We start from the raw sequence: 13,863 nt of genomic DNA, 5'->3' as shown, positions 1-13,863 counted from the left end.
ATATATATATATATATACATATATATATATATATACATATATATATATATATATGTATATATATAGCGGCACGGTGGCCGACTGGTTATCACGATGGCCTCACAGTGAGAGACAGCATCGGGCATGGCAGGCCGATTCAACACTCGAAATTGCCCCTAGGTATGAGTGTGAGTGCGGATGGTTGTTCGTCTCTGTGTGCCCTGCAATTGGCTGGCAACCAGTTCAGGGTGTCCCCCGCCTACTGCCCGAAGATAGCTGGGATAGGCTCCAGCAACCCCCGCGACCCTAGTGAGGAGAAGCGGTACAGGTGATGGATGTATGTATGTATGTATGTATATATATATATATATATATATATATATATATATATATATATATATATATATATATATATATATATATATAACTTTTACGACGAAAATATGAACAGGATGTTCAACATGCCTCTTAGTTACATATCCGTCTTATTGTTTCCGGAAGTAATCGCTTTTCTCTATTACTTTGAAAATCTGCACCTTTGCACCGGATGTTCCCGATACTTAGTTGTTTATATCTTCGCTTTTCGCTTTCTGTGCATACTTCCTCGATTGGAGTCAGAATTCTTCGCGCGACCATGAGAGCTCTCTTGTGGGTTGTCTGCCTGTTCTTCCTCGGCCTCGCCGCGGCCTCTACCCGGGTCGACGTGCCCCCACACGACCAGGTTGCCCGGGTCGCCCGCTTCGTCGCCCACCAGTGCGACTGGGCCTCCATGGCCACCATAAGCAGCCACAAGCCGGTGGTGGGGCAGCCCTTCTCCAATGTGTTCTCGGTGAGCGACGGGCCACCGGGCTCCGGTTCCGGCGTACCGTACATGTACTTGACCCGCATGGAGATCTCTGTGCAGGACCTGGAGGTATTTTTTTCATTTAATGTGTCACACAAAATTTCAACAAAAACAAACGCACATGGCCTAAGAAGGCCCGTGCGAGGCTGATAACGTTAAGTTTCTTTGTAGTTTTTGTACTGATAAAACATTTTTTATTAAGTGATAAAGTAACATTTTAATTATTATTAAGTACAACCTTTCATGTGCTCAAATGTCTGGCCTGTGCAAATTCTTGTAGTCACAATTTTTACACGTAAACATAGTTTTGATATTTTGCTAGACCATTTTAATCACAAGTGCGTGGTTTTCTAGAGTGTACTTTATCTTTCACACCCCAAACGAAGAAATCCGTTGGTTCTGGGGATCGACTGGCCTTGTTGACCTGTAAATAATAAACAACTTGGTATAACTCTTATCTGTATTCCAACTTTTGCGCACTAATTTCTTCATGATGTAATAATAATTTATAATTTACATGATTTATTTCCCTCATTTTGACATCTAGTTCTTTAGTTACGGTTTCCACTCATGTGAATGTGATCCATTCAGTCACCATGTTACAAGAAGCGTTTATGCAACTGTCGAGGTGCCACCTTGACTCAGCATTTTTTCAACTATGACTTAGCAAGTTTGACAGTCACAGAGTGGAGATGCAACCACGTGACTTGAAATACAACCTCACGCTGATGATTTTTCTTTTTTACTACCGTCCAATATAGAAGTGGTCAATAGTCGCTCTATTTGCCATGAGAGCTGTTTAACAAAAGAGCAATAAAGTTGCATCCCAATAACTTAGAATATTGTAGTCAGTAGTACATTAATTTCACTAGTCAAATTCATGAAGTGAAACTTACATGCACAGTTATTAAACACAGGAGAATACTTCCCATGAGGCAATTTCTTATGTTTTTGAATATGGGGATACATTTTTGTTAATTTTTGAATGGATTGGGGAAATGAGTCATACTTAACTCAGTATTCATGTTTTTTTCCTTCAATAAAAAAATGCATCTCCCCAAAATGTTTAATAAATGATCAAATAAAATTTAATTGCCCTTAAAATGCACTGAAACTTTGCAACCTTTGTGTGTTGTGACACTGTATATTATATATGATTCATTGTTTGAATTGAACTAGTGAAATAAAATTTCCTCGATTATTAAAATTAGCCTGACCAATATTTTGTCTAAGTGTGTTTTTTTTTTTTAAACATTGATACATTACAACGTGATTTTATTCATTATAGATTTTTTAATGTCTACACTGATTACCCGTAGTCACTTATCGGAATTTTATTCTGCCGAATATCAGAATCAGCCTAAAACAAAATCCATATTGGACCCGCCTTAAATTTAATTGCTTACCCCTACTTTTTAATTGTAGGTCCAGTTTAAAGCTTGAGTGAAGTGAATTGAAACCTTGTCTCCATGCAGGTGAACCCACAGGCATCTTTATCCATGTCTCTGGCTCAGACTGACTACTGCCGCCAACAGGGCTTCGACCCTCAGAGTCCTCTGTGCGCTCACATCATCCTGTCCGGATCCATGCTGGAGGTTTTTAAAACACCCCCCATCCGCTCTCTCCACACACGCGCACACACAAAAACAAACTCCACTTACACTCACGCTATTTGTGTTCTATTGCCAGACCACTGACATGCACCTGCTCATCTTCTTCAGGTGAACGGCACAGAGGCAGAGTTTGCAAAGAAAGCCCTCTTCACACGACACCCCGAGATGATCGACTGGCCCTCAGACCACGACTGGTTCTTTGCCAAGTTCAACATTACACAGGTATTTGGACCACAATTGTATCTGCAAGGTCTTAGGCTTTGGAATTTAAGGGTCACTGTTGGAGTTATGATGCCAACACCCCAACCTGAGCTCAAGTGGCACTAAGGCACATCTGTTCAAAAATCATAGTCTAATCAGCATATTTATATGCCATCCCTGTGAGGTGGATGGGTTTTCTCAGAAGAGGAGAAGTGCTCCAAAAATATGCCTTTTGTTCTTGGAGGAAAAAATAGATTTAATTCCTGCGATTACACACCTTTTTTTCCAAAATCCCTTAGACTTTGCTCATAGATTTATGTCACAATCATATCAGATTTTATAATCGGCAAGGGAGGGAGGAGTAATTTGTTGCTTTATTGATGCCAGAAGCCCATATTTAGTTTATAGTAGCTACGGACTTTTTTTAAATGTGACATAACGGTCAAAAAAAAAAAACATCTTTATTTCCATACCCTCTGTGTTGCAGGTGTGGGTGCTGGATTATTTTGGCGGGATCAAGACAGTCAGTCCGGATGAATACTATCAAGCCTCTCCAACTAATATGCACTAGTGACATTGAATGGTGTTTAGTGTGTTCTTTGCAGTGAATCATGTTATAAATTTTGAAAGACAGTGCACAATTGAAATGAGGTGTTGTTGGTGTGGAAAATGAAATGGGCACACAGGGGCGGAGCTACATAGTGGCCATGGCCACTCCCACTTCTAGGGGCAGATTATTTTATACCAGTGATTTTTCTGCCAATTTCTCAAGGATTGTATTAATCGCGTTCTTAGATATCTTGATACATCCATCCATCCATGATCTGTTCCGCTTCTCCTCACAAGGGGCACGGGGGTGCTGCAGCCTATCCCAACTGTCTTCGGGCAGTCGGCGGGGTACACCCTGAACTGGTTGCCAGCAAATCGCAGATTATGATACAGTGACCGGATATTTAAAGAAGAGATTTATGGTTGATTTTTGTAAGATTGTTTGATATTACAAAGTCAATCAAAATCATTACTTTCACACGCAAGCGCATTGTATATCATATCATCCACAGTCAGGGTTTCATGAAAAAAAATGTACACATATACCAATCTTGCCTAACACACTCATAATACAAGCAACAACAAATTTACTCAACTCGAATAGAAAGTAACATTTCGATGAGCTTAATATACTAGACAGTGTCGTTTTTTTTTGCCGTTGTGTGCTATCTCGCAGTCTACTTACATCTCATGCACTGATTCGCTCATTAACTCACACGACACCATTTTTGCATACGATGATTGATGGCTCATTCTCAAATCCCAAATCAACAAAAATCTCTTAATTCTTCACAATTCTAAATGTTGCTTTTTACTGCTAGTTTTGTTCCTTTATAGCATGATCGCTGACTGTAGATGCTATGATAAACAATGACTTCTCAGTTTCAGTCGACTTGGCCATCCAAGAATTTCTGCTTTCTTCCCATTGCCTTTATTTATTTTATTTTCAGATCATTTGAATGGATTTCTATTTTTAGATTGAACACAAATATATTGTTTGTTAATAAAGTTTGTGTAATAAAACAGAATGTCTCAACCTCCTCTGTTTGTTAATAGAATTTATCCTAAGTTGAGATACTGTAATTTGAGGACTGTAACCATGGTGTCATATGGGATCAGTCTAAGATAAAATCCAAAATAGTATTCAATACTGTGCAGACTCTCGCTAAAAGTGTAAAAGAACATTTTATAGCACCAATCTGTATTTGTCTGACCACATCTCAACAAAGGGCAGTTTGTGTGATCGGAAGAGCATTCTGACAAAAACAAGACAGTCGATGGCTTACCTGTTTTCTGGGTTTGGTCACATGATTTTCACAATGTGAGCCAGAGGGGACTTTGACATCAATTTCTGTGACTTGTGGTACAAGACAAAATGGCTGCACCCTGACATTGAAGAAAGATTTTTGACTTGCTCTTATTTTTCTGATGTCACCCAGGTGGGGGTTCGTCTCACACTGACAGGTTTACCTCCACAAATTAGTGACTGCAGGCACCATCAGGTACAGAGGGAAAAAAATGTAGCGCTTTAAGCGGCGCCGTGCACATTTGCTGTGAAAAGTTGTTCAAATGAATGAATAGGATTAGGTTAAGAATACTGTAGGAAACAAAATCATTACAAGCTTCAACAGAGAGGTAATAATGGAAATTTGTGGAGGTGGAGGTTATAATGGCCATTTCAGTTGGAAATACAATTGCCACGACACCAAAACATCTGACTACATGTGATTTGACGTGGGCGCGACGTCACCTTCCACAGCAGCTCCTCGCCACTTCCTGTCCCACATCACAACGCGAGACGTTGTTCGAGAGACTACAAGGAGTTCGGGATGGCGTTCTGGTGGGCATCAGGTCTGCTGGTATTGATGGTCCAGCCCGCAGGTAAAACACTTCATAAAATCCTCAAACTCAAATCGTCTTTATTTGGTGATTGGCTATTATTTGAAGCACACAGGAAGTTCTTTGGATGATTTTCTTCATGGGTTAAAAAAAGACAAACGCAGATTCATTTTAAGAGTCTATACATTTTCAACTTTGGCTATGCATCTTAAACAAATTATTGTCCAAATTCATTTTTTTAGTCTACTAATTGTATAAACTAAAATGAAACTATCATATGGTTTGTTTGAGGCAACCAACCAGGAAGCAACTTTGTGGTTTTTAACACGACGGCTGCTCAGGAACATTCTTCCTCTTAAAGTAGAGCATCAAATTTGCTCAGAGAGAAGAAGGGAGGCAAATTGAGAATGCAGACATTTATTGGCTGACATTGTTGTTGACCACAACTTTATCTGCAGATGCCATGATGACGCTGTACGACCCCAAACTATGCTACATCTTGGACGGCTTCCTTGGCCTGTACGGCCTGGTCATCACCGCCATGTTCATCAAGGAGAAGGTCAGTTTGATGATTACAGAACCCACACACAATCTACTGTAATGATGTCATCTCTACCCAGTTCTTCAGAACGAAGGCGGCGGCAGCAGCGGATGATGGTTACACGGTGAGATGCAAAAGCAGCAGCGGAGCGTCTCCTGCTCCCCAGTCGCCATTTTGATTCTGGTTGTCTCGTTCATTCGATCAGGGTGGAAGAGGCCAAAGGGCGGGCGGTGACTTGCAGCTGAGAGGAGACGTGGAGAGAGGACGTGTAAGTAACCCAATGAAAGTAATCTGAGGAATAGTCTAGAACAGGCGTGGGCAAACTACGGCGAGGGGGCCACATGCGGCCCGTTAAACATTTTAATCCGGCCTGCCAAACTTGAAAAAAAAAATTATAAACCTTTTTAATGTTTTATTTTCTCAATACTCTGGTGTGTCGAACACAGATATTTTGTGGTAATGCTTTTGTTCATTTTCATTTAAAATAGATTTTTTTTCTCTGCTGAGGTGAGGTTACCAAAACACTCCATCCATCTGCTCCTGGTCCGGCCCCTCTGTCAAATTTTAGAACCCATTGTGGCCCACCAATCAAAAAGTTTGCCCACCCCTGGTCTCGAAAATACCAAGAAGCATATCTGGAAATGAAATATGAAGGTCTCAAAAACTGTAAATGAATGCAGAACATCTTAAAACTGATGAACTCAATTTATCAGCGAGCTGTAGTGTATGTGCACTTTGTTAAACAAAGTTTCCCCTTTAATCTGTCCTGCAGAACCGCAGGATGAACGATAACACGACATACACGGTACTACTACGTCTGAGTCAAATTTATTGTTTGGAAACAAAACTAAATAGCGTGCGTTTGTGTGTGTGTCTGTGTGGGCTTCATTTCAGGAACTGAACAAAAGAACAGAAGACGAGTACAAAGAACTTCCTGTAAAACGAGAGGTAAGTGTGTGTTGGCTTCATCGTTTCAGACTCGTTCTTGGCAATTGTATCATTCGTTTATTACATTTCAAGTGGGCAAGTTGGTTTTTTTTTTAAATACCAGCCAGAATCATATCAAAATAGGAGTGCACTTCAGTGACCTGCCATTTTATAATGGCAGCAAATTTTAAGTCACATTCATTTCCTTGCAGTGGAATGCCAATATTGAAAAGTTGGCATGGTAAATGCATAAATAAACTGGTTTGTCAACTGCCAATCGACCCCAAACATAAAAACAAGCAAATACAAAACATTTGATACAGTTGTGATTTGCACTTGCATTTCTTCTGTTTGTAGATTAGATAGGGAGAATTACTGTTTATTACTTAATATTAGGCTTATATTTATTTTCTTTGTCTTAAATTAAAAAACAAATGACGAAATAACCACTGATTATTTTTGATGAATGAACTAATGATACGGATTCCAAATACTTGCTAATGCTAGTGTGTGACTCAAATGAACTAACTGTTCACGTTCATTTGCTGCTAGCGACCCAGAAAAAACGATCAGGTTTACCAGGTGAGTCCAATCTCACTTAAAAAAAAAGACATTTTCATTTTAATTTCTACCACACTAACACGCAAATGTTAACTTTGAAATGTGATTTCAGGGTCTCAGCAGAACAACCAGAGACACTTACGACGCCCTCCAGATGCAGCCGTTTCCAGCCCGCTAGAAAGATGCCGTGCGCGTTACTCTTTTCCAAGTTTAATCAATCAATCCATGCTGTTTTTTTTATCATACATATGATTAATTATATAATGAAATATGAACATTGGCCTTATTTCTGTTGACTATTCTATTCTTCCAAACAGTGAAATGAACATGTAAATAAATGTAGATTTTGTTTAGACTACAACGATGGAATTTGTTATTTTTACATTCTTCATAGGAGCTTCGTCAAAGAAGGAGAACTTCTGCTTTTTGTGGTTTTCTATTAAGGCAGTGTACTCCTTCAGTTCGTCGGAGTAAAACTACTGTCTGACGAACACTGGTCGTGGTGGGGAGTTGATATCTAGTTTGGCACGTTTGCTCCTCAGTGTCGGTTTATTGTGAAAAGAACGAGCGGAAGTACATCTCCTAAAACGGTGGTTAACGGCGTATTTGGATTTCGGCTATGGCGCTAGCAAGTCCGCTCGCTGTGTTTATGTTGCCTTTTACGTCAGCTTGCCAAGTCATGTCACTCGTGTCCAATTTAATTATAATTATATATCATAAATAATGCAACGGTAGTTGTATCGTAGATTCAGTCTCGCGCTCATGGGTTGTGTTAAGTGCTAACGTTAGCTGTTCGCCGCACGGGTGTTTAGTTACATCGTCCTTCTCATTGGTTCCTTCCAAATTGTCACGTTTTAAGTCTGAGAGAAAAAGAATGGAAACGAACGTGCAGAAGAGACGAGACAACAAGAAGCCACTCCGCGTGAAAGTAATAAGCCTCGGCAACGCTGAAGTCGGAAAGGTAAGTTCTAAACGTAAATGGTCAATTGGTTTACATTTAGTATCGTAAGCTTCGTGGTCGAATTAAATTTGTATTTAGCAGTTTCGATGGATAATTTGATGACGGATTGTTTGATCAATTCCCAATTTCTGAGCAGCCCTCCCCCAAAACAACCAATTTAGTTTTAGTGACGTGTTGTTAATAAAGGAAGCTAACGCTATAATCTATAAACATAATCCATAAAAGACAAAGAAGAAATAAACTTGCTATTTAAAGTATAATGTGTACCCCTCGAATTCGTGTGTTGGATGTGTTCCGTTAAGGGGCGTGGCCTAGTGCATTACGTCAGGAGCTGGAGTCTGATGAGCGGGTTATTATGTTAGTGAGTGCTTGGCTGTCAGTTGTGGCTGACAGGACCTCTTTGCAAGTACAGAAGTGTTCCCATTTTGAATTCATCTGGCTGTTTTTTTTCCGCACACATGATGGAAAAAAAATAACTGCATGATACAATGACATTCCAACACAAGAGTTACACTACACTAATTAAAGTGGCCTATAGTAATCGTGTGGTGTATTTGTGAAATGAAAGTTCTTTGTGTTTCTTTAGACGTAATAAACATACACTGTACTACATTTCATGTCAATTAGAATTGATTAATTGTTAATTTAAACACCATATATGCATGTGGTAAAAATGCATGTATTGCTTGTCTAACAATGTTATTTTTGAGCGCTAAATGGATTTAGATGTAATGACATTCTTATTTCTTCTTGCAGAGTTGCATCATTAAACGTTATTGTGAGAAGAGGTTTGTTCCTAAATACTTGGCTACTATTGGAATTGACTATGGTGTCACCAAGTAAGTGCATTCACTTTTGATGTGTGCAGTTTAGCATTTGTACGTATCTGCAATATGACCCTCTTACGTCATGTTGTCAGGGTGCAGGTTCGCGACAGAGAAATCAAAGTCAATATCTTCGACATGGCTGGCCATCCTTTCTTCTATGAAGTGAGTCTGAGAATGTTGAATGCTTGGTGTTTATTTTTCTGAAATCAGTAAACCGCCGGGGATATAGACTGAGCCCTGCTGGAAATAGCGCAAAAATACAAGTAAATGTACCCTAAACATGAATCCAAGTCTATTGTCCTACTCTGCTTTTTGTCAGGGCTCTGTTGCCATTTTATAGCATCTTAGAAATAGAAAGCTCACAAAACCAAGGATGGCTTTTTCAGTGAATACAGAAAGACAGAAAGAAATCCAAAAAGGCAAATTAGTAAATAGCAAACCGCAAATAAATGCTGGTTAACTGTAGTCGATGTGGTGCAAACACACCAGGAGGGGGTGCTTGTAAATAAATCCATCTCTTCTTCTGCAGGTGCGAAATGAGTTCTACAAAGACAGTCAAGGTGTGCTACTGGTGTACGATGTCGGTCTTCGGGACAGTTTTGACGCACTGGATAGCTGGCTGGGCGAAATGAAACAGGAAATGGGCTCACAGGCCAACATGGACAGCATCGTGTTCGTGGTCTGTGCCAATAAGGTCCGACTTGGCCCCTCCGGCTGATTCACAGCAAACTTCCCAGTCAAGAAGTGACCCGATTGTGTCCACAGGTGGACCTGTTGAAGCGGCGAGTGGTGGACGAGGGCGAGGGGCGTCTCTGGGCTGAGTCTCGGGGCTTTCATTACTTTGAGACATCGGCGCAAAGTGGAGAGGGTATCAATGAGATGTTCCAGGTAGGAAAACATGCTGGAACCTCATTTGGCTCTGAACCAGAATGTCGACTCAGTCTGTGGTGTGTTTGCTTGTGTCCAGGCCTTCTTCTCCTCCATCACCGACATGTGTGAAAATGGCGGCAAGCGCCCCGTGTCAGAGGTCAGCGTTGGCTTCACCAAAGAGCAAGCAGACACGATCAGACGTATCAGAAACAGCAAGGACTCCTGGGATATGCTGGGGGTCAAACCTGGCGCCACACGGTGAGTTGACGAGCCAAATAGACATACGATTCTCGAATGTCTAAAAACAGACGCATAATTTATATTTTAAAACATTTGCCAGGTGTCTGCGACTTGATTTTAGTCAAAACCCCCCCAACAATCAACACTCACAGTACACACAACAGGTGCACGACTGGCTGCCCTGTATGTCAATCAAGTGACCCTACACTTCTATTCCAAGTGCTTAAGGAGTGGCAATGAGCCAAACCGCCAGCAGAGGGTAGCAAAACATAATTTTAGATTCAAATCACCTCTGTTGCCGAACTGTTTACGATGGGGAAGGATGACTTCACTATCATGGCAGCGTACTGGGGCACGAAACGGACTTTTAGTCACACAGTCTGAAGCATAAACTCGAACGAGGAACAGATTATGTGTTATAATAGTTAGCATGAGTTTGTGTATGTCAGAAAAGAAACATAGTACAACAAGTTGTCATATATCTAAATAATATATATGTGTGTATATGTATATGTATATGTGTATATATATATATAATCAGCTGATGTGCCATTCTTGTGAGTTGGCACACTCACAGTGGCTGTATATCACTAAATAGATCATTGTTTTGCCAAAAGCCATTCCAAAATGGTGTTAATTCCGATGTATGAATAGAATCCAATATTCATTGGGTCTTGAAATACCTATCAAAATGCTCTAAACTGGCTTGCGCTCTCGGGATATCTAATGTATAAAATTCGGCCGTTGGATGAGTTGATCTAATATATATATATTTTTTTCCTTCCTACATGCTTGTTACCAGGGAGGAGGTCAACAAGGCGTACAGGAAGTTGGCAGTACTGTTGCACCCAGACAAATGTGTGGCACCCGGGAGTGAAGATGCATTCAAGGCGGTGGTGAATGCGCGCACCTCACTGCTGAAGAACATCAAATAACGGATACCCACAGGGGGAAAAAAAAAATCTGGTGTCACAGTTCTTTATTTATAAGCACTTTTTGTTCCACCTCTTCGGTGCCATGTTATTCTCTGCCAAACCTGTTTTACCACATCTCTGAACACACGCATACATATATGTGTGTGTGTGTGTGTGTGTGTGTGTGCAAGAGCTTACATTTAACACTAATTCATTTTACTATGCTAAGTAGGATTGATATTGGGGAATTTCTTTTATTATTATTTTTTTTTTATTTAAGATGTTAGTCATTTATTTTTTTTCATTTTTGTGAGCATGGTGCCGCAAGTTGAAGCAAAAGCAGGTCAGTGTTAAACTTGATTTGGACTAAATGTCAGTAAGGTAACCGACAGGTAAAGGCTATTTCTACTAAATTATTCTAATTTATTACATTATTATAGTTGGATAGTTACTTGGATTAAACTCTACCTCTGAAATGTGTGTGAATTCCGATTAGCATCAGCTAGCTTTGGTAATCGTGCATGTTTGTATTTAAAGGAGATGTAATGCATTATTTGTCAATTTAAACCAATTTGCAGGTGTCTCAAGACAACGAAACCATTTTCACTTCTGGAGGCAGCAATTACACAACACGACACTTCATATGCTTAAGTTGCTAACTGAGTCTTTTCACCATAATATTAAATGTAAAACTCTGCTGCTGTCAAGGGTTTGAATGATGAGTTTAGCCCTTTTCTTGACTGCCGAAGTGTTAAGGTGTGACGTGTCAGTCGATTAGAAGATGCTACGTGAAGTAAATTGCTTCCAAAGGAATTATTCCAAGGGACAATGATATAAAAATAGATATGGTGGCAGCTCAGGTCATAGGTCACGTGATCATTTAGGGCCTGGAATTTCAGGATCAGAATCAGAATGCCCTTTAATGTCATTGTACTCAGTGTACAACAAGATTGGAAAGGGCCCCTCTTCAGTGCAGCATAACAAATAATTTAATTAAATATAGCAATTAAATAAATTAAAGATGAAATAAAATAAATACGAGATTAAATAAATAAAACACACCGTGTTGCAGTGTAATTTGGGAACTTTCTATTATTAATTGATGAATGATTATTGGCACAGATGTGCTGTTCCACAGATTCAGTTGGGATACATTTAGAATTTTGGAGAAAACCTCAACCTTTTAGGGTATATTTGGTGGCGCAACTCCAACCACTGCTAGTTTGTGTTTTATCATTTATCTGTTCACATCAGCCATGGTCGAACATTTTCTACCTCTTGGAAGTACCCCAATCCCTATTCTTTACAAACGCTGTCAAAAAGTCCATTAGTGTAGCTGATCCATGCATGTGGCACATGCAGTGGACACATTGGCAAACACAAATCACCTCAACTCTCGTCTGCCTTGACAACATCACTGAGCAATGAAGTTGTTGGCTAATGCCAATCTGTTAATCCAACAAAACTCAATGCAGCTGTGCTTAACTTTTGTCTTTGATGTTGGGTTTAAGACAGCGACAGGTGTCGGAACCTGGTGGCTCATGGGCGGTCAAGTAAAAGTAAAAGTGTTCCCTGTCCCAGACGTACCAGTGTTAGCCATGTCTGACCCTTGACATCGCACTTATAAGTCAAAATAAGGCAAGTAAAATATGAATGTTTGTATGGCAACAATGAGTCAACTAAAAAGATAAACTAGTCCTAAAACGATTCGTTAACGCTAATGCATGCACTGCAAGAGCGTATTAGGTTGCTACACTTATATTGTATGACCGTTGAATGAATGCTAATATAAATGTATCAACAATACTGCTTTGGAGTAGCATCAGATTCAAATAATGCACCATATTTTTTTTTATTGCTCCCTATCAACGATGGTCCGCATTAATATAAGTGTTTTCGTCAAGTGAGTTTCACTTAAATTAAGTTAAAAATGAATATGATATAAAATTCCATAAGGAAACTGATTGATAAAAAGAATGTCATTTATAAAATAATTATATTAAAAGTCATCTTTTAGTAGTCCTGCGAAAACATTATAACTTGGCAAATTGTTACTTCTGTACAAATTGTTCAAGTGTATTTGTGTTGCTGTAAATCTGTGAACAATGCATGACTGTGAAGTTATGTTGGCATCATGTGAATATGATTTGATGTACAAATGTGTTTTATACATCATATTTTAATGAAAAGAATAAAACATTTGAAAAGAATGAAGATTGGATGCTTTTATACTGAGGATAAATATAATCAATAGTAATCACTGGCATCAAAAACGTGCACCAAAAGGTGTCCCAAAAATATTGACCTGACTGGCTTTTGTTCATCTAAGTAAACCACACAATTTTATGGTTCTCTGCAATTTTTTAACACATCTTTTGTGCCACATTTGCCTTCCAGATTTGTAAGCAATAGTTTTGTGTTTTTTACAGCATACAGCAGAGGTATTCAATTAAAAGTCACACAACGAAAATTTCTTCCAATTAAAAGGTCCGAACCAAAGTCCAACTTCCCTTAATGTCTAGCGTATGTTTACATTTTTAGTTTCAATATTTAGTCATTTTCAACAGAGTGCACTTATATACTAAATATTTAGCAATATTCCCATTAAACACCTTTGCCAGTCAAACAAATATAAGGCGTGTATTTCACATTCAAGAAAATGTGGCTCCAGGAATTTAAGGGTGCCACTTCCAGAAATAAAAACTGTAAAATATCTCCTGCAGAAATATATCAAGTGCTAAGCATTGACTTAACGTCTTTTACCTTTTTTTTTTTTTTTTTTTTTTTAATCAAAGCGTTATCAGCCTAAAAAAAACGGAAAGCCTAATTATCCAAGTAAAACAGGTCAACATGCATGGAAGGTTAGATGAACACTAACCTAGGTATGAGTGTGGTATGCTGGTTGTTTGTCAATGTGTGCCCTGCGATTGGCTGACGACCAGTTTGGGTTGTACCCCGCCTACTCCCCGAAGACAGCTGGGATAGGCTCCTATTCTG

At 39.4% G+C, this 13,863-nt stretch overlaps 3 protein-coding genes across 3 annotated transcripts; all 3 read left to right on the top strand.

Annotated features, from left to right (window-relative positions):
• Nucleotides 1-527: 527 nt before the first annotated feature.
• creg1 (cellular repressor of E1A-stimulated genes 1) lies at nucleotides 528-4,227 on the top strand. The gene is made up of 4 exons (XM_088292251.1): nucleotides 528-892; nucleotides 2,299-2,418; nucleotides 2,545-2,658; nucleotides 3,125-4,227. Exons 1-4 carry the CDS (start codon nucleotides 614-616, stop codon nucleotides 3,206-3,208), a joined length of 597 nt encoding a protein of 198 aa, XP_088148377.1. The 5' UTR covers nucleotides 528-613; the 3' UTR covers nucleotides 3,209-4,227.
• Nucleotides 4,228-4,984: 757 nt separating this feature from the next.
• cd247 (CD247 molecule) lies at nucleotides 4,985-7,415 on the top strand. The gene is made up of 8 exons (XM_088291313.1): nucleotides 4,985-5,067; nucleotides 5,484-5,584; nucleotides 5,646-5,690; nucleotides 5,772-5,834; nucleotides 6,339-6,371; nucleotides 6,461-6,514; nucleotides 7,046-7,075; nucleotides 7,167-7,415. Exons 1-8 carry the CDS (start codon nucleotides 5,016-5,018, stop codon nucleotides 7,230-7,232), a joined length of 444 nt encoding a protein of 147 aa, XP_088147439.1. The 5' UTR covers nucleotides 4,985-5,015; the 3' UTR covers nucleotides 7,233-7,415.
• Nucleotides 7,416-7,632: 217 nt separating this feature from the next.
• Nucleotides 7,633-13,076, top strand: dnajc27 (DnaJ (Hsp40) homolog, subfamily C, member 27). Its single transcript, XM_088292242.1, has 7 exons — nucleotides 7,633-8,015; nucleotides 8,772-8,854; nucleotides 8,935-9,004; nucleotides 9,372-9,536; nucleotides 9,608-9,730; nucleotides 9,810-9,970; nucleotides 10,755-13,076. Exons 1-7 carry the CDS (start codon nucleotides 7,929-7,931, stop codon nucleotides 10,885-10,887), a joined length of 822 nt encoding a protein of 273 aa, XP_088148368.1. The 5' UTR covers nucleotides 7,633-7,928; the 3' UTR covers nucleotides 10,888-13,076.
• Nucleotides 13,077-13,863: the final 787 nt, after the last annotated feature.

The sequence above is a fragment of the Idiotropiscis lumnitzeri genome, chromosome 3 (genome assembly GCF_059441095.1).
Source record: "Idiotropiscis lumnitzeri isolate Australia: NSW breed Sydney's pygmy pipehorse chromosome 3, RoL_Ilum_1.0, whole genome shotgun sequence".
In the NCBI taxonomy this organism is placed as follows: domain Eukaryota; kingdom Metazoa; phylum Chordata; class Actinopteri; order Syngnathiformes; family Syngnathidae; genus Idiotropiscis; species Idiotropiscis lumnitzeri.
The sequence above is the reverse complement of the archived record's forward strand: the minus strand, read 5'-3'. Positions and strand labels throughout refer to the sequence as shown.